The following is a 21,539-nucleotide window of genomic DNA, read 5'->3' as shown; positions in this document are numbered from 1 at the left end:
TTTTGAAAGGATTCAATTACATTCGAGACTTGGACTCATTTAATTGTATAAATAATAACAAAAATAAATAAATAAATAAATAAATATAATTCATGAAAAAAAATTAGCATGATGATATGGAAATTATAATGCCATAATGATATGTTTGGAATTTGTTCATGTGTGATGAATGAATTGATATATAAATTGAAATTAAAAAAGTGCTAAAGAAATAACTAGCAAATATTATTCATACTTTTGATTTGATGTTATAATTTATCAAACATTAAGAATGAATTTTGAAAAGATTCAATAGATTTGCAGATATTAATTTTGGAGTATAGAGAGCAAAACATGTTCGATAACTGTGACACATGGATAAGAATAGCTAATGCAAAGAATGAATCATGGTACGTTTGGATTTAAAATGACAATGATACATAGGGAGAGGTTTTATCAACACTCTCATGACAATAGATAAGGCAAATATAAGAGATGAGGCTACTGTGTTGTAGATGATCCCAAGAACTGAAAAAAAAAATTATAAGCGACTATATAGCATGTTTTGTACTCTTTTCGCTTTTGGTCAAGAATAAAAAAGATAGAACATGGCAAGTAATTAAAGAGTATGAAATTAAAGAAATTTCGTAGGTGACATACATTGATTTATTTAAATTTTTAGGAGTTTGAAGTACATATTTTTAGGCTTCGATATATTGATAGAAAGTATAACAAATTAAAGATTAGTGTCAATAGTCATTTCATTATTCTAAATAAATTGTTTGTAAAATCCTCAATAAATATTATTTGGCCATATGAAACTAAGTTTTGAATAGAGGTTGAGAAATAAAAATAAAAAAATTAGAATATATTAATTACTGAAATATATAAATGTTATTTGAAAATTGATTCAAGTATTTGAATATAATTCAAATTCTTTGAATCTATTCGGTGGAGCAAGAAATTAGTTTACCGGCCCCACAGTGGGCACCAATTGTTCTTGCTGAGGTTGGCCGGTGTATAGCTCGTCCATTGGTGAATACTTGTAAGCTCTCCGTCAAGATGAGTTATACATCGGCAAGGAGAGAACAAGAGGGTGGGTACCTGCAAAAGACACTCCGACGCTCAAGTCAGTAAGTATTTAAGAGGCATATAATAATTCTATGATTATAGAATGTTAGACGTGAAATAGAACTTATCACGTGTGTATCCTTATAATAATTCTATGAATATAGAATGTAAGACATGAAATAGAATTTATCATGTGGTTTATTTATAATAATTCTATGAATATAGAATGTAAGACATGAAAATAGAATTTATCATGTGTTGTGTCTTGAGATATAGAAATTAATGTCTTTTATATGCATAGAGTTGATGAATGATATTCATGTTATGACCGTTTGGTCATTAAGATAGAAATGATGGTCATTAAGTCGGTAATGAAGGTGTCGATTACAAGCAAAGAATGAATGATAGTTAACGTTGAGTTATAACTCATAAAAGCACAATAAAGACTGAGTTATAAGGTGACGGATCAGGAATGAATATCGATTTTTGAAAAACTCATAATTTTTTAAAAATACACACGAGACGATATTTATATATTTTATAAAACATACATGTTTTTCTTATTTGACTTTGTTAAACTTTAATTAAATTTTTAGTATGCATTCTTATATATACTCTATTTTTAAGAAATTTAGTAATATGTTACAAGCATTAGAAATTTGTTATATGTGATTTGGTTTAGATTGGTTTGGGAGACTCTGACTAGAAAACCGTAGTTAACGGCGTTTATGACGTTAACCTAGATGTATTTGACTCAAACCTCAACTAGCAGGGGTGTTGCTAGCCTAACGTGTAGGCCACAGGTTAGATCTGTTATACCATACAAGCACACTAGAGGGATCTAGAATGAGAACTCCCATTTCAGTTTATCCATTTAATCACTTAATATGAATTTCTTATCCCTAAAAAGAAATATGTCTTTTAAGATAAAGTTTGTATCATCTTGTGTGGATTATAGATATAATGTTTGCTCACTGAGTTGTAAAATTCACCCTATTATATTATCATATTTTTCAAATAAAGGTGTCATTCCACCAGTCCCTCAGTAGATCTTAGTCATTTCGGTGAGTCCTTCTTCTTTCCAAGGGCTATGTGTTTACGTAATAGAATCTTTGCACAAAACTCTAGATTATGTCAATGCTCCATATGTCACAGGCAGGGTCCTCGTATGGGTTATGTTATTTTGAATTTCGAACTGTTTAGATAGTAATTATGACTTGGTTATGTAAGACGTATGGATTTAACTATATACGTTAGTTATCAACTTAATATATATGATACGATGTTTGACATGTTTGGTTGTGGATATGATTGGAATATGCTGCTGTTGTTGTTGTCGTCTTTAGAAATGTATGTTTATTCTGATACAGGAAGATAATATTCATGTTAGTAAGGTTCTAGGAATAGAGGAGATTCTATCCGTTTTTTTGACAATTCGGCCAATTGGCTTGTCGAGGGACTTGTCCCTCCCATGACAGAATTATTATAGCTTCTACACAAATAGATTGGTGATTTATATGATGTTATTTGCAATGTTTGTTTTGCAATTTTGTTATGTTTGATCTCAATAAAATTTTAAAGTTGGATTAGCTAGAAATAGACATGCATGAGATCATTTCATATGTATTTTTCATACTACTCGTTCAAATTTGATAAATGTCTTGAGTATTTTAGTGTCGTGATCATTGTGGTTCAATCGCGTCTCTAATGTGATAAAAGTTGTGATAATTTCATAATGATATACGAGACAAACGAGATTGTTAAAATAATAAGAAAAAATAGTATTTAGAAGCACAAATAAAGTTTATGAGATATAATTATCTCAAAAAAATATATATTTAATTATATCCCAAGTGAGAGATTGTTAGGAAATTATAATTCCTAATTTATTATTTTAAATATTAAATGAAATAAGTTATTATTACTTTTAATTTGGCCTATTGAGAATAAAACTAAACATTCTATTTTATTTATGTTTTAGAATTTTGTCGGAACCACATCCAAATATAAAAAGTAGTTATAGGGTTCATTTTCCAATATACCAAAAGTTGCCTTTATTAACTCCATATATCTCATAATTAAATTTTGATGATTAACAAATTCAAGTATAATTTAATCATTTTATTAAAATTCTACCTAAAGTTTGCTCAAGTGTGAATTATACTAACAAATTTTTTTTAAGTAATATAAGTAAACTAGGTACCTTCTAAATATGAGAAAAGTCTAAATACCAAAAAGTATAACTTCAGAAGTAAAGTTGAGTAAACAAGACTATTTTTTAAATACCGAAGCTACCTCAAAAGTAACATAACACATCTTAGAATTATAAATGTCTCATTCTCCGTTACAAAAAGCACATTTTAGCTCCAATATTGAAATTTGAGCATTTTTAACAAGCAAAACCATTTAGAGAAGTTTGCTCTCTCATCTACAAAATATTGCAAAGTTTTTAAATATGACAAGTTTGCTCTCTCATCTGCAAAGTATTGCAAAGTTTTTAAATATGACAAAAGATGTTATTACAAGTAAAAGATATTTTGACATATTCACCTTCCTTTGTAAGACAAAGACAGAAGAAGACACACACACACTCTCTCTCTCTCTCTCTCTCTCTCTCTCTCTTCACATTTTAGATTAAATTATATTTTTTGAGATTATATGTGTTCATCTTATAACATCTTAGAACACCAGAAAACACTAAGAGAGATTCTCAAACTAAGTTGTTAAGTTTGTAAACTTTTTCAATATCCTAGTTATCAACTGTGAGTCTTTGAACTCAAAAATTCTCCATTGAAACCTGATTCAGTATTAATCTCTATTCTTAGGAAGGATTGATGAAAGAATACTTAAAGTTCTTATGTTAAATTACAGTCTAATTTAAATTTTGTCTGAGAAAGTTAAGAAAATATATAAAGTTCTTAGGTTAGTGGAATATCCAATTTAAATCATTTTTTAGTTAAGTAAGCCTTGATGCAAGAATATCTAAAATTCTTATATTGGTGAAGAGTCAGTCTGAGTAATTTTGTAGTCTTTATAAGACTTGAAAAAAATAATATTTAACGTTTTTAAATAATATCTTTTGTACTATCATTCTATAAGTAGAACTCCCATCGAGATGTACTTTTATAATCTTATTAGTAAAACTCTTATCTCTCTTTTATATTCTATTTATCTATCTTAAGTTCAGAAGTCTTTGTTACATAAGAGATAACTAAAAAACCAATTTAAAAAGCATCTGAAAAAGTTAAGAAAGACCTTAGAATTTCTTTCCTTAAAATATAATATCTCATAATTTATTTTAAAAAGAACTTAAAGCAAGCTTGTCTTTCTCACGCTAACCTATATTCGTCGCATACAAGTCCTAAAACTTGAAAAGTATTTAAATTTTTATTTCAAAATAAAATAAATCAAAGCATGATTCAATCCCATTCTCGTGTGCTACTTACAATTTAGCCTTTGCAATCCTTGCTCATTAGAGAAATTGCTATTGAGTTTTATCATAAATACAAAAGACTTTGGTTAAAAAAGATTGAAGAACTACTACTAGTCAAAATCAAGTAATCACAAGTCAATACTAAAATTACGAGTCCTTTCACTATATTCATAGATCTAGATTTGCTTTTGTGTTAAGATTTTTTTTTTTTTTGATAATTTAACATTAATAATCTAAACTGAAAAGATCAATACAAAGAATTTCTAACCTATTGGATTGGATTTCTTTTATTTTCATCTTCTACATAAATATATTGTATATATGGAAGACAAAACTTTTACCAATTTTCAAAATAAGAAACTCGTTTATTTATGTTACCTTTTTTTTAAAGAATAATGTAATTTAATAGCAATAGGGGGTCGAGCTGCTGGTTAGTAAAATATAAATAAACGTGATATGGTTTTTGCTTGGACTATCTCTTCTGAAAGTTGAGGAATTTGATGCCATAGGCAAAGACGAACAAGAAAAGAAGCACCCAGCCTACATGAACAACAGCAACCACCGGAAGGAAGTCATAGTCAAAACCCAAAACATCTTTAAGGAGTTGCTTCAGTGGCATGGTTCCACTTCCTGGTATCTCTAGTTCTGCATCCTTGTCACCCAGTTGAGAGGTGATAAGGCCATACAATGTCCATGCAACAGGAGAAGCCCAATAGTACCATCTCCACCACACAGGGATTTGCTGCAACATTTAGACTTTAGTACAAATATAAGGTTATCTATGATTAATTTTTTTTTTTTTTCTATGTTCGGACTTTTAGTTTCGGCAAACCAAAAAAATCAAATTGAAATCTTTGGTCTGTATTTATGCCATAAACGTATTACATTAAAATAAATCTCATTTATGAAAAAAGTACGAGTAAATTACCAAAATCATCTCCAACTTTTAAATATGCTGACAAAAATCTTCTTAATTTTTGTATTTAGCAAAACACTTATGCATTTGATCCAAAATTTTGTAAAAATATTTAAATAACTATTTAAAAAATATATAACAAAAAAAAAACAAAAATTTAATCTCTAGAATTTATTTTTTTAAAGTATTTTTGTCGATTGATAAAAAAATTGTAGAAAAAAATATACTTGCCATAAAATTACTAAATTTTGAGGATAAAAAAATATTATTTTTTAATTATACTTGAAAAAATAAAATCAAAATTTAATATTTAAAATACTTTTTAAAAATATATATTTATCTTCATAAAAAATAAAAAATTAGGGGCAATTTTGGTGGTTTACTCAAAAACTATCAAAGTGCATGGCACATTATTTTACCGTTCTAGGAATGAGGAAGCCAGAGAACAAGTTCCAAAAGCTCAAGAAGAAGGACATGCAAATGGCAGCAACTTGGTGACCAGGTGTCAAAGCAACAGTCATCATTCCATACAATGTGAAGTATATGAAACACATTAGAATGTAGTAGTAGAACCAAAAGAAGTTCCCCACCTTCCATTCGAAACCAATCATGGAATAAAGGATAATAGTGTAAATGGCAGTTTGAATTGCATTGTAAATGGCCTCTATTGCCACCTGCAGAATTAGCAAGTTGCTTTTAGTTTACATAATTAAAAAACATTTGCAACACAACTTGCCTAACAAAGATTGTCTTCTTAAAAAACAACACAAGCTTAGCTCCTTTAAACACAAAATTGAATGTTAGTTTTATGTTAATCGTATTAAAATTTAGGGTATGTTTACTTTATTCAATATTTTATAAATATTTCTTCTGGGAAAAATGAATAGGATTGCCAATCTTCGTATTTTACCTGGCCAAATGCATAGGGCAATGCAGAATACATCCCTGCAGCCCTTTCACGATAGAAGACGGTTCTTTCAATGGCAACAACTGGTTGTACTGCTGAAGCGTTCGTCGCTCCAAGGAAGAGCACAGCAGAGTACATAGCTCCCAAAAGGTTCATTAAATCTTGTTGTTTGTGACTTACAAATTTTTTTCAGTAAACATCAAAACACAATTGAGGCCACAGGAGCAATAAGAAAAGCATTTAAAATCATAAATTGAAAAAATTATGTAAAATCTGACATGACTCACGTGTTCTTTGCTTTATTCCAGAATATTAGACCAAAAATGAGTCCAATGAGTATTGTCATGAAGAATCTAACAGCATTATACTGAGGATGTCTCCAGTACGACCAATGTTGTTTCCAGAAGCAAGCTTTGCATTGAACCAAGAATGATTGGGAATATTTGGCTGGGAAAGACAAGTCTTTGGAACCTGGGGTTGGAGTACTGAGCTCCTTGATGAGTTCTTGATTCATCCTGAAGAAAGTACAATTAAAATAAGAGTTACAAAACTGAAATTCTTGTTGCACATAGGAGCAGATAAAGAAAAATAACTTACTGGTAAAGGTCAGAGTTGGCATAGATGGCTGCAAAATCTACATCCAATTGAGCCTCCATTGAAATGGAGCTTATATCAAGCATCCATGTTGCAGGATTATAACCATCCTTGATTTTAGGAACTCCAGGGATAGCCTAAAGCAGAACCTCAATATAAGACATACATAGAGAAGTATGGAGAAAAAGCCTAAATTCTCAGATACTTGAAATAGAAAAGCTTCAATACTCACTTCGAAATATTCTCTGAGTTTATGTGAGTGGCGACCAAGTGGGCCAGCATAGATAACTTGTCCTCCTCTTTTCATCAACAATAGCTATGATACCAAAGAAATATCAAAGTTGAAGTTATGTAACAATCTATGAAATAAATGAGAAACGCTCTGCGCTCCATATAAGAGTCTAAACTTACCTCGTCAAAGGCCTCAAAAATGTCTATGCTAGGTTGGTGAATTGTACACACGACAGTTCTTCCGGTGTCCACTGTATTTCTCACGGTTCGCATAACAATCGCTGCAGCTCTAGCATCAAGTCCAGATGTTGGTTCATCCATGAAGATGATTGAAGGGTTGGCTACAAGCTCTACGGCTATAGTAAGCCTCTTCCTTTGTTCTGTTGATAGGCCATCTACACCTGGAAGGCCTACCAATGCATCTTTGATTGGTATAAGCTCGACCAACTGCATAACTTCTTCAACAAACATCTACATCACCAATAGAAATTCTGCTCAATACAACACATATTTAATTATTAAGGCCATGATGATAGATTTTTTCGACAAACCTTTCGTGTTTCTGTTTTAACATCTGAAGGAAGACGAAGCCATGCTGAGAATAATAGTGATTCATAGACAGTAACATGTGGAGAATGAATGTCATTCTGCTCACAATAACCGCTAATCCGAGCAAATGTTGCTTGGTTCTTTGGATAACCTGAGATGCTAATATTTCCTTTGATGTAACCACCTGTTTTTCTTCCGGCTAATACATCCATGAGCGTTGTCTTCCCCGCGCCACTAACACCTACAAGTGCTGTCAATATTCCTGGTTTGAAAGCACCACTGACATCTTGTAGTAGTTGTAGTCTATCTGAACTGAAACCTTGATTCTTCATTTCCTAGTGTGGTAATGGTCACAAAACAAACCAAAAGCTTTATTTTGAATACCTTTCGCTATCATTAACACGTCAATATAATTTAAGACAGCATAAAAGGTAGCAAATTTAGAATGCTTAGAAGTAGTCTCTTACAGCAGGCATATCTACATAGTAGCTAACATGATTGAATGCAAGTGATAGAGGCTCAAATGGTAAAACCATTCCTCTTCTTTCTTCTTGGTTCGAAGGACCGAAAATTTCTGAAGAATTTTTCATTTCCATCTCTGCACCTGCTATATATGATAAAAGATTAGCAGCATTAAATGAAATGGTGATACTTTTTTGCATAGAGTTGTGCTGAGTAACCTTCTCAAAAAACAATTACAAGTTACACAAAAATGTGCTTTTGAATCAAAATTAAAGCTTCTAGGTAGTTCTATACCCTAACTTATGTTTAACATAACAATGAGTTGAACTTGGAATCACAAGGAAAGAATGTAGAGATAAAGTAGGCACAGAAACCTTCAAAGATAAGCTGTTTGGAGGATGATATTTTGTTCCCTTCACCTTCATCTGCGATGACTGCTTTCGAATCACTCAAAGCTGCAATTATAGTTTGACATTAACATGTTTACAGATGCTTAAAATATCACTGAATTACTGACTGAAAATCAAAGGACATATAACTCACGATTCAAGTAAGTCAATGCAACAACGAATAGAAGATTGAAAAGAAGAGAAAACCCAAACAAGGCTCCAATGCAGATCCAAAACCAATAATCTTCTGTATAGAAACCTCTAGATCTGAGAAGTAATTTTCCAACTGTTGGTGCATCAATTCTAGGATCTGTATTTGGCTGCAATATATTGGGAAAGAAAAAAAAATCAGCAGTTCTTAAAGTTCAAGTATAGTGAGGTAACTAATAAGGCCATAAACACTTTATTTGGCCCTATGCTATCTACAGTCAAATTAAATTCATACTTGACTCCATCTTTTATCTAAGAATTCATTCATCACTATGGCATTCTGGCCATACATCATAGGAGATATATAATAACCCCATATCATCCATGGTGCAATGTCGTCTGCAAACACACAAGAAATTACAATGCATTTAACTATACTACTACTATTCAAAAAAAAAAAAAAGGGGCAAGAAAAAGTAACTTATTTAGTCATAATATCGAAGAAAATGAAGATAACATATAGTTATCAATGGCTTACCTTTGGCAACAATAAAACCTCCAAGCACAAATATGACTTGCAAGGTCAAGGTACCCAGTGTATTAGCAACAACTGGTGTTCTACCAACTGCAGCAATGAATCGAAATAGAGACAGAGCCATCTGATGGATTCCAAACAATGCCAAGAATTGTCGAAAAAATCTAATGAAATAATGAAGGGAAATTTGTGAATTAGAAATTGTATCATTCTTATCTCCCCAAAGTACAAACTATTATTACCACCAAAGCCAAAGAAAACAATAAATTAAATCCTTGAGTTACCTATCAGCACCAGGAGCAAACCCAACCGTATAGTATGTAAGAACAATCCATATCCCTGATTCCATAAGGGAGAGAGGGATCCTTAGAACCCATATAGGTAACCCAAAGGACCATGCAGGGAAGAACAAAAAATCCCTTTGTTTGTAGAACACTGGAAGCCTGAATACAGTCATGGCTAGTTCTGCCATTCCATTAAACATCACATTTATTAGAGTGAAAAATAGTGCTCCAAAGAATTTTTGTCCATCTTGGACAGTCCCCACTGGCATTTGGGTTCTAAGGAACACAGTAAAGGTGATGATAGACATAATTGTTATCTGTGTTGTCTTGAATACATAAACAAAAGCACTACGCTTCATGAGCAACCATTCTCTTGAGAAGCATGCCTTAAATAGTTCCCAGTTTGATATGCCATACTTGTTTTTTACCAAAGCAGCTTGGTGGACTCCACGCTTATCATAGGGAATCCCAAGCTCAGTCACAAGTTGTTCACCTATTTTAAATGAACTGAAGGCCTCTGCGAATTCAGAAGTGGAAACGTATCTATAAGGTTCATCTTTTTGAGACCAATATTGTTGCTGGTCTTTCTTGGATGTTACTTCTTGTAGAAAATCAGCAACTCCTTTTCTCTCTGGACACTTGAATCCCATTTGTTCAAAGAACTCTAGCACGTTCTGGCGCGGACCTTGGTATACAATTTGGCCTTCTGAAAGTAGGATAATGTCATCAAAGAGATCAAATGTCTCTGGTGCTGGCTGCAGAAGAGAAATCACCATGGTCACATCCATGATATGAACCATCTGTCTCAAGAACTTGCATATCTGAAATGTGGTGGAACTGTCCAACCCTGTTGATATTTCATCCATGAAGAGCACCTTCGCCGGTCCAACCAACATCTCCCCTACACCCAATTACAACTGAAAGCATTTAGTGTCGATCAATAAATAAACTATAAAATGCTTAAACAAGCCAGTATTTTGAAAAATTATGCTACTATGAGAAGAGAAAAACTCACCTGTAGTTAAGCGCTTTTTCTGTCCACCAGAGATACCCCTTCTCATTTCATCACCAACCATAATGTCAGCACAAATATCCATTCCAAGTATCTGTTAGATTAAGGGATGAAGTTATACAAGTGGATGATAAAATCAGTAGTGTTCACGTGACTCTTTTTTTTTATGTACTCATTGTATACTCATCACTCCACTATCATAGAATGGAGGATCATCTAGGACCTTAAAATTGAGGGAAAAAATCAAATAAATAAAAGAAAATTGAAGTTTCTACAATGTGGACGCTAACCTTGAGAACATAATCAGTTACCAAACTGGTTTTTTGGCCTGACATAGCTGTGGCCTTCATGAATGCATCAATTTCAGGGTTTGGCTTTATTCCTGCATCTTTCTCCCTTCTTGACAGTTCCACCAGCATCTCGTACCTCGTTCCAACACCTAAACAGCGTCCTGAGAAATCTAGTGTCTCTCTCACTGTCATTTCTCCATAGTGAATATCATGTTGACTAATATAGGCACAAGTTTTTCCAGCAATGAATTCATTTAGCTCATGACCACAATAAGTGATTTTCCCCGAGGACTGCTCACAAAACATCATAGATCAAAATAACTACCAATTTGGACAAATTAATATTTAGATACATTTATTGTTTTAATGTACCAATTTATTCAGACACAGTTTTCGGGAAATGGAAGTAGTAAGTAGTAACTAATTATATACAAAAAAAAAAAACAACAACAACAAAAGAAAGCATAATGAAATAGGAACAAACCCTTAAGTCACGGTCAAGTTTCCCTGCAAGTGCTAGAAGCAATGTAGTTTTCCCAGCACCCGGAGGACCCAGCAGGAGAGTCATTCTGAGATTTCACACAAGAAAAAGTTGTGTATAGAGATTCAAATACCTTTTTTTCGATTGTTGCATGATAGAACTAACTGTGTACACATTAAATATAACTCAATATAAATGAGAATCGTTTTACCTTGATGGCTTTATTATTCCACTAACATCTTTAAGAATCTGAATTTCTTTCTTCTTGGAGGGTGCAAGGTGAAACAATCCTAAGATGCTCTATCGTTCAAATGAATGAATCAGTCAAAGCATTAGTTCTACTAATGGTGCTATTCTCAAATTTAACTAAACATCATATATCATAATACAGTGAAATTATTCATACCAGAAAATAATAATAATCAGTATTAAACAATTGCTAATGTGGGAACATTCAAGTACCTCAAAAGTGTGGAGAGTGGCATTAAGCAAAGTAGGAAGCGCTCTACTCCCAACATACAAATCTCCCTCCGCAGATAAATTCTCATACCGGACTTCAATTTTAGGAATTTCAATCCCCACCCTGAAAGTAAAAATAGCAAAATTCATCAACTAATTAATAATAAAAAACTTTCGTTTCGGTGATAGATATAGATAGAGAGATAAACAAACACCTATCGACTCTGTCTCTAAGCGTGCGCAAGAACTTCTCATTGTCTTCTTCAACAACCTTTAATATGCTTTCCATGAGAATCTTCCGATCATGGAAGGCAAGCTTGGTAACATCAACTTCGCCATGGACTACTTCGCCATTATCAAGAACTTGCTTGAGCACACCTTTTCTCATGCGATCTAATGTTGGCAGTCTCTCGATGGCAGCCCAAGTGAGGTGCTGCTCGTCGTCCTCCTGCATGTGGCGGTTGCTACGGCCAAACACGTCCGGCTCAGCCGCCGCAGTCCAAACGTCCCTGAAGCTGGCAGAGGTCCAGCTCCGGCGACTGCTGGTTGACATGGCTAAATCATCCCCCGTCATCAATGCTGATGCCATTTTTGGTTTAGCTTCTTTTCTCTTAAAACGGATACAGCACTGAGCCTTCACATATGTAACATGACGCAGTTAGCTTTTAGAATCACCACTCATGTATATGCATGCCCATGCTTTAGTTTTTCAAACAAAATTGACTCAAATAAAAGAGAAAAGACACCGAATACAACACAGGTAAAATAATAATAAAAAAAATTATCTAAAGTTGTTTTTTTTTTTTTTTTTTTTTCTTTTGAGGTTTGTGTTTTTGAATTTTTTTTACTTTGTTTTTTTTTTTTTGGTCTTCTAAATTGAATTAGATGGTAATAGACTAATAGAAAAAGTTTTTTCAATGGTGTAACTTTTTTTTTTTGTTAAAAAAAGAAACCTAATGCTATAGGAATTGGAAAACAAACGAAAACCACGAACAATAAGAAAACAACCTAATGCTATGGAGAAATAAAAAGAAAACCACGAATAGTAATAAGGAAATAATAAATAATAAAAGAGACAATAGCAAAAAAGAATAAAAAGAGACAAAGGAAGACACAAAGATGAATAATGGACAACATAGAAAATTATGCTGTTTTTTTTTTTAATTAGAATAAAGAAAAACAAATATAAATTAACAAGAATTAATCTAATATCTGAAAATCTAGTACCAAATGATACGGAACGTAACCCAAGATAAGAAAAAAAAAAAAGAAACTTCTCTACTTTAATTTGATTTTCTGATATAACAGTTAAAAAAATTATTCTATCTCTCCTGTTCACACCTAAGTTTCTCAAAACAACTCAAATAAATTTTCATTCATCTAAATTGATTCAAAAAAAAAATAACAAGAAGTCTTTAAATAAACGTTTAACAAATCAACTTAAAAATGAGCCAAATCTTTTTAGATATTTAATTTAAATTTAAATTTCTAAAAATAATTTAATTTAAATTAGATTTAATTTTTATTAAATTAAATCAAATCTATTTTAAATTTAAATTTAAATTTTTTAAAAATATTACTAAATAAATTAAAATTAAATTAAATCTTCTAATAAATTTTAACAACAAAACAAATTAAATATAGACTAAAAAATCTTCTTCATCACGTATCAACCTCCCCTTGAAAAGCATCTCAACTTTGTTACAAAATGGTACGTGATATATTAGCAATGCCGACATTAGAATTTAAATGAAAATATTGAGATTGCTTTTTCATGTCAACTTGCATGTTCCCACAGCCTGTATTAATTAACTTACCATATGATTCATATCATAATTTGACATTATTTATTAAGACTTAGCTTGGCGAGTTTGCTGCATCAATATCAATTAATACTTAATAATATTGCCACAAGAAGCAGCATATCTATAAGAGGATCTTCCCCTCCCTTGTCATCTGTAGTCTGTAGATGTCAGTTTTGATGATTAATTAATTTTTGATTTCGAGCAAAAGGTCAACTATATGCTGTTTTGGCATATCTTGTATCTTCTATGACCAATATTTTATACTTTTAGTAGCGTGCAATAATAGGTTATTTATATTTGATGCAAGATAATGTGCACTTAAATTATTATATGAACACATGCCAACCAACTTTTCTTTACACATTCAGAAGAAACCAGTAGTGATATATAATATTTAAACCTGTTGGATCGCAACAAATCAATCATTATCAAGGTAATCTCCAATGAAGTAATTCATTTGCCAAATTTATTATTAATTCTTTTCCTTGTTACATTATAACACGTGCTAATTAATTAAGTTATAAAATTCTTCTAATATATTAATTTATAACTGTTGAAGAGCAATGTAGATAAATATAGAAACAAATTCCTTACTATAAATAATGTTGAGAACTAATATAAAGTGGTGGTGAAAGTATATTTGGATCTTGGTGCTTCAAGTAAAAATTTTTATCTTAACCATTAAAAAATAATGATGAATGGATTAGATTAAATAATTATTATATATTAAAAATTATAATAATATAAATTAATTATTCAATATTTGTAAACTTTTATTTTATTTTTTTATTTTTTTATTTTTTTTTCGACTTATTTTTTCTTTGTCTTATTATTCACTTTATTATCTTTCTTTTCTAATAGAAAATAAGATTTGATTATGAATATTTTTCTCTAATTAATGTGAGCTTTTGAAGCAAAAATAGAAACTCCTATAAAAACAATAGACATCACTTACTTATCATGGGTATGAAGCATTCATAGCATTTTTGATCAAGTGAACTCGTTATTTATTGAGGTTTAGTCTAAAACACAACATATTGGATCTGTGAAGTGGCAACTGACAAGGCATTAAAGTTGTATATTAGTTACTATTTAACAAGGCACAACTCAATTATCAAGAATTAATTTCAGTTTAGTGTTAAAAATTGTATAGAAACTAATTATTATTTTTTACTACTGTTTTTAATCCCAAACCAGTTTATGAAATCTATGATTGTGGTTGGAGCGTTAAATTGGAGTGAAGGAACCATGTCCTAATAATATCAAAAGGAAAAAATAATAATTAATAATAATATTGTTAATAATGTTGGTTATAACTTGTAAATATTGTGGATTTGTGGTGATTGCTATTGTTAGAAAGAAAGACAAAGCTACAGCAAATAACGTGATGGTAGTTATTATTATAAAGAAAAATAAAAGAAAGAAGATGATGGTATTTAAGTAATTTTTCATGTTATTTTTTAATTTTTTTGTTTGGACTATCAAAATCTTTAATATACCTTTTCTCAGACAAAACCTATAAAGAAAAGGATAGATAATCCAGATATTTTGAGTATCATCAGACTTTCAGACTACTCATATGAAAAGTGAAAACCATTTATTAGAAAACAACATTTATGTATCTAAATATTTGCAACCTAAAAAAAAAAAAAAACTTATTATTTAGGATGTGTTTAGCATTACATGGAAAAAAATAAGAGTGTATTTAAATCCTTTGAACGCTGATTTTTAATGTTTGGTTACTGTGTTTTTTTTTACACTAAACGCAAACGTAATTTCGTATCTTAAAAGCGTGTTTATTTGAAACAAAAAATTGTAGCTTTTGCATTCACTATTCACTTAGTATGCGTTTATATTTGCTGATTATTATTGATTTCAATAATTTTTTTTATAAGAATTTTTATATTTGTTTAAAGTCATTTTAAATATTTTAATTTTTTTATTTTTTATTATAATTTAATTATAATATAAATTATTGATCTTATTAAAAAAGACAAAATAAATAAAAAATTGATCATATATAACAATAGAATTATAAGTAATAAAATTTTATAATCTAAAATAGTATTAAATAAGTAATTTTAACTAATATTATCCAAATAATATTTATTTTATTAAAATTAATTTTAGATAGAATTACCAAACATAAATTATGTTGACACAGACTCACTTCTATCCGAAAATCAATTTTGTAAAATCATTTTGACGCCAATTCAAATACACACTTAATCCTTTGGAGGAGATCTTGAAAGCACCACAGTAGTTAATTACAAGATAAAATGCCAATGACTATTTGTTTTTTTTTTTTAATGAAAAAGTATAGATAAATAATTCTTAACTAACTAATTTTAAATAACTATAATAAATAATCATTAATTTTATAAATTTTAATTATCATTAATTAATAACAATTAATTAGTATGAAGTGCAGTTTAAAGATGTTTGTGACTTATTATTTGGCTAAACTTTGATTAATTTTATACACGCCCACCGCACACAGTATAAAACTCTTCAATCGCAACCCAGCTATTGCTAGGAATGGATCCTGATGTAGCAACTTTAGCTTAATACATTTCTATGCTTTGGGTGCAATTTCTGAGCCTTTTTGTTGACAGGTCCTTTGTAAATATCTTTATGTGGATCCCTATCCGTTAACTGTTAATCCAACAATCTTAAGAGCTTCTTAACTTTGGTCTGGTACAAGCTTTCATTTTAACATCAGTTGTTTTTATTTATTTATTTGTAATCTTTAATTTATCCTATGAATTAGGGGTAGTAAATAACACGATCACATCATATAAGAAAGGATTATTACAATGGTTAACTGGTAAATTGTATTCAAAAGACACTAGTGAAACATTTTCATTTTTGCTACCGCCGTCTAAAATTTATAGCATCTAGTCTCACGCTAAAGAACCAAATTTCAAATACGTTCATGCCTTAATTCATCAACATACATGTTCCATTGTTGTTTCAATGACAGTTCCCAATGATGATGCTGCAGTTCAGAGATGGCTCCAATGCAGGAACAGCTCTTCATCACGTTCAATGTGGTGTAGGAAAAAAGTAAGCACAAGTTGGCATTTACAATGTAGAAGCCTTCTTTCACAGTTTTTCATGTGATGCAGAGAAATTGGTTGGAATGCCAAAGGCAGCAACAACAGCAGATCAGACATGGTGCCAATGCTGGAACAGCTCTTCAGCATGTTCAAGGTGGTGCGATTTGCAAGCAAAGCTGCATAAAAACTATGCAGAATTAATAAAAGCATCAAAATGTGTTCGAAACTCTAGGCCTTTAGCTTCGGTGGCTAAGATAAAAAAAAAAAAATTTAATGTGATTTGCATGTCTGAATGCTTACCATTGATTACCACTTTCGTCTTGGTTAACTATATAAAATTAAAAAGAAAAATTCTAGAGTGAAGAGATTTATAAATTAATAAAATAAAAAATTAATTATTATTGAATTTGTAATTTGAGACAACCCCAGCTGAAACTTCAAACTTTGGGGCCACTGTGTTTGGGAGGTTCTCTCTAAAGAAAAGAAATACTAGAGCATCACTGTGTTTGGGAGGTTCTTTCTAAAAATAAATGACCATTTGTATTCATGAGAGATGAAAATGATGACATTTGTACCTATAATAGCCTGAAACTAAAGTTATACTCATGATAGATACCCTCCGTGTGACAAAAGTACCCTGACTTGGATCTGAACTTGGTTCGTAGGAATCCGATCCTATGTGGCACTCCAAACCCCCAAACCCTTTAAATATAATCTAATTTTAATTTATAATTTTATTCCCCATCTTCTCTTCCCCAATTCCAAACTCTGCGTCCCTACCACCGCTCTCATTTCTTGCTACCACCATAGCCATCAACATCATCGACCCACCATTCTCACTTCTCGACGTTTCTGCCTCTTCCTCAACAGCCTCTTTCTCCTCTCATCGTCAACATCAACAACTTCATCCTTATTAAGGTTTTTTTAATCTTCCGAATTCCCAAAATTTTTCATCATTTCTCACTTCTCACTGGCGCCACTCACGAAGGGCGTAACTTTCCTCTGATCTCATTTCTGTAGGCGCTGGAAGCACTGATTCGTCTGAGACAAAAATGCTGTCGTGGTAGCGGTTGTCGTTACCATTTTCTGCTACATGCACCAGTTCGAAGGGAGACTGGGAGTAGCTTGGATCCAGATCACTGAACCCGAAGATGTCTGGTGAAGCAGATGGAGAAGTGTGGTCAACGACGGGGACATTGCCGCCGGAGAAGTTGGAGTAGCCGCCGTATCCGGAGAAGTTGTCTTCGTCGGCGTGGTTTTGGTGGTGATCGGAGTCGACGCTGTAGGTATCAAAAGCAGACATGTCTTCTGTTTCTATGTTGTTTTTGTTCTCTCTCTCTTCTGTACAAAGATGGGTGCTTCGTTTGCTTAGCTTAATTGAATAACTGTATTCAGAGAAAGAGAGAGATGTTGTTAAAAATTAGAACGTTTATTTGAGAAATAAATATTACCAACACGTTCATATATGCGTTCCTCAATCGCGGGTCCTTTTCTCCTTCACTTTGATTTTTTGTGTTACTGATTTGTGGAGTGCCTGATTTTTTTCAAAGTTTGAATTTTTTTCCATAATTGATGAAGAGGAGAATGAGTCTGGGGAAGAGATAGATGAAGACGAGGGGGATGATGATGATGTTGTTTTCCTTGAGAATTCTTACTACCTGCACGGTTACTGGGCTGGCTTGGTTGACCGGTATAAAGAGATGGTTGAGAAGTACCATCCTGGATTTGGAGTGCGGAAGAGGAAGGGGAGGTGGAGAAGGTGAGGATGAAGGAAGAGTGGTTGGAAAGCATGAGAGTGAGGAGGGTGTCCTTGATGGGGGTCAGAGTGGATGGTGAGGGAGCGAGTGTTGAGGAAGAAGGAGCCAGAGTGGGGTTTGGAGAGAGAGAGAGAGTGTGAGTAAGAGAGAGAGAGGGGTTGAAGATAAGGGAGGGAGTGCCACGTAGGATCGGATTCCCACGAACCAAGCTCAAATCCAAATCAGGGCACTTTTGTCACACGGAGAGCATCTATCATGGATATAACTTTAGTTTCAGGCTATCATGAGTACAAATGTCAGCGTTTTCATCTATCATGGGTACAAATGGTCATTTATTCTTCTCTCTAAAGAAAAAAAATACTAAAGCGTCATTAAAATTTTGTTTTTGACTATTAATTTTGGCCATTAATATAATTTCATTAGTTTAGTAATTTAACAACATATTTTAAGTTTTAGCTCATATTTTTAAATATTAATGATTAATTAATTGTCAAAAAATAATAAATTCTAATGACTCTGTATCATTCTTCTAAAAGTTATTTTATACCGACAAAAAATTTGTAGCAATATCTACTCTTTTAATTGCATGTGAATATGTGATCCTAGTTCCCTTGTTACCTTTTCTAAAAATAATTGAGTACAATCACTCTATATATAATAGGAGAGCAGTACATGATTCATTACTCGACAAGTATCTAGCCTCCATAATCAACACATGGCGTAGTGAAAGGATAAGGGCATCAAAGTAAGTAAAAGTTGTTTAGATGTCAAATTTAAAATTATGTTGTGTAAATATAAATAGAATGAAAAATCTCTAAACTGAACATTTGTTAACGGCCATTGTATTTCAAACTTCGAAAACCCATTCTCCTCCCTCATCGTATCTCCCTCCATCTGTCTTTCCTCCTGTCGATACCGAAGTTCTGCACCGTCACCGGAGCAAACACAGAAACTTTGCTCGCAATGCAAACAGAGAAACTGTCGATAAAGACTTTTCATCTGTTCACGAAAACCGAAGCTCGATCCATTTGTAGTTACCCAACATGGATGGCTGTTGTTGGCGGTATTGCAAAGGTAATTTATTTTTTAAGAGTTAGAATAGTTACTCAAATCGTTGTGTTTATGCAAAATCAATGAAACTGAGAAAGTATTTCTTTGGCATGGTTAACGAATTCAGAATGGATCTCAGATTCAGTTTCAGAGCTTGAATGATTCTTGATCTGTTGCTTTAATGTATGTAATGTTCAGATACCATCGGAGTGCATCTTAAAGGAACTCAAAGATTTGCAGAAGGACTCTTCTACGTCGTGCAGAATGGGTTAGCTTCCTCTACCACATCCATCTTTCTTATATCCTTTGAGTTATTTTGAAATTTATTATTTAGCTTTAACACTGGAAAGAAATTAAAAAATTTTTATTTTTCTAATTTGAAAAAATCAATCTTTGGGCTTTTCATGGTTTCATTGATTCTCAGAGAAGTTGGTGTTTACTTTTTTGAAAAATTCTCCTGTTCTTAAATATTGAGCATCTGAGGTTGTGATTGACCTGCAATTAAAATTTGTTTCTAACATTTTGTTGTTGGATAACTTACTGTGTTTGTCTCTATTAATCATATTGCTAATTTTTTACTGTTTTCATCTCTTTAATCATATTATACATACTTTTAGGAAGAACTATCAGTAAAGTGGTTGAAATTTTTGGAATTCCCACATGCTACCTGGAGGTTAAGCTTGAGAAAATTATCTTGGGACACAGCTTATTTGATGAAAAGACAAAAGAGCCAAAGAAGATCAATGAAGCAACTGAAGGGAATAATAAGAACGAAGTTAAAAAGGAAGGTGCTGATAAGAAGGGTGTGGAACCGTGGCAGAACAAGAGGGAAAAAAACTAAAGTAAAAAAGAAAAGTATTAGAGTGGAAAAGGATATGTCTCTTTGTGAGATACCACTTCTGCCAAGCCAATGAAATAAAAGTAATGATATAGTTCTTTTCAAGTTCCTAAGGGCTAAGGAGTTCAAGGTTAGTGATGCATTTGAGATGCTAAAGTGGTTAATTTTTATTTTTTTTTACAAATAATAGCTCATAAATAATCTACTTTAAATTAGAAGTCACTATAAAAATTAGAATAAATATTATACTATGATATTTATGCTCTTTCATACGAATTTGTTATATCATTGCAAGATAAATAATATGTGAAATTGTAGATTTGGCAGGTAAGCGAGACATACAAAATGATAAGATGTAGGATATAAAATGTGTTTTCATAGGCTAGTATATTGTTTTCTCTTAATAATTTTTAAAATCTTTATCTGAATAAATTGTAATAAATTTTTGAAAGGAAACTATTTCACAATAGTTTTACTTCCATTTTTCAATACATATTTCATAAATTGATGCTGATGACAAAGTCACTAAACATTATTATTAAGCTTATTAAGTGATTTCTTCTTCAATACACTAGACTTTAATAATATAACTAAATATCACTTAGTTAGTATTTGTTGTTTGTGTAATTACAATATAAACTATTTTTATTAAAGTTTTAATTTTTTGGGTTGTATAACAAAAACAGACAACATTTATTTAAATATATAAACATAATAACTTTTACATTTAAGTGAAACTTGCTAAGATTATTTTAGACTCTATAAGTTGAGGATGGAACAGTCTTATACACTATACAATGGGTTCTTATACATAGTGGTGTCAATATGTTTGGCCCTATAGGGCTTTGGCCCTACTTTATAGGGCCAGAAGAACAAAAGGCCGTATAACTAATAGAGTCAAATTTTTAAAAAATCCTCAGGGCCAAAAGTCTTAGGGCCAACCAACAGGCAACCTATCATCTTTTTTTTTACATTACTCTCTATCTCAACAACACATATAAAACTTATTAAAAGTCATTAGTTTGTTCTATCCCTTTATCATTTTTATGTGTAGAAATATAAAACCCGATCAAACTGTAATTAATTAAAGGAAAAACTACCATTTGTACCCATGAATTTTGCGAACACTGATAAAAGTACTCATCAAACAAGAAAACTAACATTGTACCCATGAAAGATGGGTTCCGTGTGACAATAGTACCCAAACCGTGATTTTTCATTGACTTTTTAATAAAATTTCTAAATTACCCCTTCTATCTTCTTCCCCAAATTCCAAATTTCACAACCC

At 31.7% G+C, this 21,539-nt stretch overlaps 1 protein-coding gene across 1 annotated transcript; it reads right to left on the bottom strand.

Annotated features, from left to right (window-relative positions):
- Positions 1-4,898: 4,898 nt before the first annotated feature.
- On the bottom strand, positions 4,899-12,338 carry LOC107648823 (pleiotropic drug resistance protein 2-like). Its single transcript, XM_016352636.3, has 20 exons — positions 11,958-12,338; positions 11,746-11,866; positions 11,495-11,583; positions 11,287-11,371; positions 10,803-11,093; positions 10,516-10,606; positions 9,501-10,401; positions 9,220-9,380; positions 8,977-9,080; positions 8,686-8,851; positions 8,517-8,597; positions 8,148-8,284; positions 7,683-8,015; positions 7,312-7,602; positions 7,133-7,216; positions 6,904-7,037; positions 6,594-6,821; positions 6,310-6,481; positions 5,819-6,073; positions 4,899-5,225 (listed from the first exon to the last, which is right to left on the bottom strand). Exons 1-20 carry the CDS (start codon positions 12,329-12,331, stop codon positions 4,956-4,958), a joined length of 4,368 nt encoding a protein of 1,455 aa, XP_016208122.3. The 5' UTR covers positions 12,332-12,338; the 3' UTR covers positions 4,899-4,955.
- Between the last annotated feature and the right edge of the window lie 9,201 nt (positions 12,339-21,539).

The sequence above is a fragment of the Arachis ipaensis genome, chromosome B3 (genome assembly GCF_059453495.1).
Source record: "Arachis ipaensis isolate K30076 ecotype BB chromosome B3, ASM5945349v1, whole genome shotgun sequence".
NCBI classification, from domain to species: Eukaryota; Viridiplantae; Streptophyta; class Magnoliopsida; order Fabales; family Fabaceae; genus Arachis; species Arachis ipaensis.
The sequence above is the reverse complement of the archived record's forward strand: the minus strand, read 5'-3'. Positions and strand labels throughout refer to the sequence as shown.

Bases quoted from the DNA above. Each gene is read 5' to 3' on its own strand.
- LOC107648823 (XM_016352636.3), bottom strand. From the start codon at position 12,331: ATGGCATCAGCATTGATGACGGGGGATGATTTAGCCATGTCAACCAGC. The intron at 7,217-7,311 runs GTAAGTTTAGAC...TTGGTATCATAG, and splicing joins TTTTTGAGGCCTTTGACGAG to CTATTGTTGATGAAAAGAGG. The intron at 6,482-6,593 runs GTGAGTCATGTC...AAAATTTGTAAG, and splicing joins TGGAATAAAGCAAAGAACAC to TCACAAACAACAAGATTTAA.